Genomic DNA, 3,793 nt, shown 5'->3' with positions numbered 1-3,793 from the left:
CCTGCTGACCTAAGCGAGGGCTGCACAGTTCTGGGTGTGAAGTGTTTTCCCCAACATCCAGTTGGAAGCTCCAGAGACAGAGCCTGGGGCTACTGCCCCTTGCTTTTGCCTCCCATGGAGCACAAGGTTGAGACGCATCAACCCCTGCTGTGACACACAAGTTTTGCTTTTGCCTCCGCTCTGTTCCTAAAGGCAGCAAAGCCTTCTTTCTCCTACACATGGTGTCTTTTTCGCAACAGGGGAAGGAAGGAAGGACGGGGTTTCCGTCACATTGGCATCCCCATCTTCGCTCCTTTCCTTTCGGAACAAGCAAAAGGGTCTTGGCAACAGGTGACGTCGCACACGGAGCTGCCACCCGCTCTCCTGGGATGCTCCTAGACACGCTACTGACACATGTGCACACACAGACCAGACAACACAGAGAGCTTTTTATTCCCAAGGGATACTGTGCCCAAAGGGCTGGACGAGGGCTGCACTGTCAAGGTAATTCAGCCTCTCTCCTCACCCATGGCTATTTGCTGTCTGGGTCCCTGAGAAGCGAGGGCCAGAGCTGGAGCCTCCTATGCTGGAAGGACAGCGCATCCTTCCCATTTACTCTCACGATGCGCAGAGCTGTACCCCTTATAAATAAAAAGCCAAGGGCACGGACACACAGAACACACGCACAGAGACAGAGACATGCTGAGGCAGCAAGAGCAGAGCACGAGACACACGAGCTGAAAGCCTGGCACAGACTCACCTGGGCTCCGCAGGATAGTCCAGCGCTTCGGGACTCAAGATGCGGGAAGAAAGGGGAGCGTGCGATAAGCGCGGGACAGCGCGGAGGAGCAGACCCTTCCCTCCCATCCCGCTCACAGGCAGGGAACAGCCCTGCTCAGCAGCGACAGCCCTTCAAACTACAAAAAGCTGAGAAAACTGCCCAGCGTGAGCCTCAGCCCCCAGCCTTAGGGCTGAGAGACAAGTTTGCAAGTTGTTGCTTAGCTGAGGTGAGAATAACAATGCCAATGAGTGAGGACAGCCCTGTCCCAGCGGTGTCTGCAACAGTCTCCTGGGTCAGGACTATCAGCGCTCCTGCTGATCACCCAACACTGCCCAGCACGGACTGGACACGGGGCAACGCTTTTGGGAGAAAGGAGCTTTTGGCGCAAGGCCCTGCACCAGCACCTTTACCTGAGAAGCCCTGCAGGCAGGTTTCAGGCTGGTTTTTTGGGATGCGGCAGAACAGATTCCCATCTAGGCAGACAGCTGAACCGACGACACGTAAGGGTCTCTGAGTCAGCCTTGGGGCACTCGGGCAGCAGGGTGTGCGTGGAGAAGGGGAAACCCAGGGCTACAGCTGTCCTGCTGGCACCGCCTGCGAGCGCGAGGGGCTACAGGCTCTAACTAGATGTACATATAAAAATGTATGTCCAAAAAAAAAAACAACCCATGGGCATGTCATGGCCAGCAGAGCCCCGTGTAGCAATTGGAGCGTTCGTTCTGCTCAAGGCACACCCTGGTGTCCGCCTGGAGGCAGGAGAAACTACTTTTTATGGGCAGCCCAATGGGTCCCTCAGCCCTGGCAGGGCTAGCGAGTGCCACTGCCAAATCCCAGCAGAGAGATCTGGGGAGAAGTGCTAAGCTCCCCTGCAAGACGGGGCATGCACAGACAAAATGGGCAGGCTCAGGCTGGGAGGAGGCTGGGAACGGTGACCTTCCCTTTGCAGAGCTCTGGGAGAGGCAGGACGCGAAGGCAGCAGCTTTCTGCTCATCTCTAGGGATGTGGCTCATGTCTGTGCAGAGGGACAGCTGGACACTGCCACATGGCAGAGCTGTTGTGCAGGCACCTACATGCCTCTCGCTGTCTAGCTTAGGGGGATGCTTGGCTCCTAGAAAGCCCTTTCCAAAACACCAGAGCAAGCCCCAAGACTGCTGCGAACGCGCAGCTGACGGGCTCTGCGGCTCCCCAGGTGTCGACAAGCACGCATGCACGCAGCTCAGCCTCTGTCTGACCCCAGCCTGCAGAAAATGAGGTGAAATGGGGATGTGACAGGCAGGTATCACTCAAACTCTCCCCCACCCAGTGGGGAATAGGTGGATCAGTGCTTCTCTTCCACTGCAGCCACTCACCAGGACAGACAGCAAATCAACAGCTGTCAAGTCCTCTCTGGGGAAGAAACCCTTCTTAAACTAGAGCTGAGCTGCAGCTGCTGGGACTTTTTTTTTCAGCGCAGCTCCGAAGCTGCCAGAGCTGTGGCCAGTGCCCGTGTACTCCTCGCTCTGAAGTGGGAACACGCCTGCCCAGGGCAGACCCCTGGGTGAGCGCCCTTATTCCCCCTCCCACAGCGGGTTCCTGGCAGGGTGGGCTGGAGGAGGAGGGGGGTGGCAATGGGAGATGTGGTGGAGGGGCTGCGGGGAGGACTGTACTTACGCGGGAATCTCATTGGTCAGGTGGCTTGAAAGCAAAGGAACAAGGACATTGAGAAGAGACAGACAGACAGACAGGAGAGCGACAAACGGCTCGACAAACAAAAGCTCGACACCCTCCCCAGGCAGGGGGGAACCTGAGGGTGTAGGAGGCAGATGGACAGAGCCTAAATCCCACACCCTGCCCCAGTGCCACGGAGCTGGGGGATGAAGCACGGGGACTGTAGGAGCAGAGTTGAGGAAAGGTACTGAGCCAGACTGCAGCAGACTGAGAGTCTCCCGTGGGAGAAATATCCAGCCTAGAGGCTGAAGAGGAGCTCGGTCAGCAGCTACGGCGAGGACTCTGCTTGTCTGGAGAGAGAAGCCCCAGGGACCAGCACGGCCACAAAGACCACAGGGTGCAAACACATACTCCCAGCCCAGGGTGTCAGGGTGGAGCAGATGCTGGAGAAGGGGCAGCTTCAGAGGTAAGGGCTGGAAGTGATTTCTCATGGCCCCAGCTTGGCTTGCCCTTCCCTTTACCGCTGCACTTGGACTTCTTTGACCTTAGCTCTTCCTCCTGCTAACAACAAGCCCTATCACCTTGTTTCGACCTTGCTTCAGCTCAGCAGCCAAATTACCTCTTTGTCACGGCATTGTGGTACTCCATATACGTCCTACCATCAAAAGCAACGGCCTCTGCATCTCCAGCAGCCTTCTCAATGATCACTGGAGGTGGGAAAAAGAAGAGCTGTCAGGCAACGTAGCATGACCTGTCTGTCCTTGGAGACCAGAAAATCCCCCTTCACACTGAACATTCGTAACAGGACGAAGGCCTGCACAAACCTGCCATCCTGTGGGGCATATCACCACGGTGGCACTCCAAGCAAGTCCCTGAAGAGGTTTGCTCTGGCTTTAGAGCCCATGAGTTCAGACAGTCTCCCTGTTTTTGCAGCCAACTGTCACGAAAACTGCACCCTTGTTGCTTTCCCAGCTGAAGCTGGGGAGGAATCTGGGCTTGGTGATGGCCCAAGCACTAAATTCAGGGAGGCAGCAGGAAAGAAACCCTCATCTGGAGGCAGCTAGGCATTGCTCAGGCCCTCCAGGTGAATCTGCTACAGCACCAAACCACATTTACCCTGCCCCAGGCTGCTTCCAGTGGGCACAGCGACATAAGCCAGGATCAGGAGGTGACAGGGCTGGGGGCTCCCCGTGGCAGCAGCATCTGCCCAGCCGCACGCATCTCTGAGAAATGGCACAGCCCCAGCTTCCGAGATGCACAACAGTGTCAGCCCAAAAATGTCTCCCCTGGATCCCACCCAGCAACCACAACAAGGACAAGACCTCAGGCTTGGCCTAAGCGGCTGCTGTCCCACTGCCAGCTCATTACTGGAGCAGCCTCACCGCT

At 56.8% G+C, this 3,793-nt stretch overlaps 1 protein-coding gene across 1 annotated transcript in view; it reads right to left on the bottom strand.

Annotated features, from left to right (window-relative positions):
• Window positions 1-3,793, bottom strand: part of LOC104271382 (agrin-like) — a gene marked incomplete at its 5' end in the record, with an annotated part of 10,890 nt that overhangs the window by 2,983 nt on the left and 4,114 nt on the right. Inside the window, 1 exon segment of the mRNA XM_009866031.1 lies at window positions 3,027-3,116. Coding sequence (XP_009864333.1) covers window positions 3,027-3,116 — 90 coding nt within the window.

Source organism: Apaloderma vittatum, unplaced genomic scaffold (genome assembly GCF_000703405.1).
Source record: "Apaloderma vittatum isolate BGI_N311 unplaced genomic scaffold, ASM70340v1 scaffold36233, whole genome shotgun sequence".
In the NCBI taxonomy this organism is placed as follows: domain Eukaryota; kingdom Metazoa; phylum Chordata; class Aves; order Trogoniformes; family Trogonidae; genus Apaloderma; species Apaloderma vittatum.
This window is presented reverse-complemented; position numbering and strand designations above follow the sequence as displayed.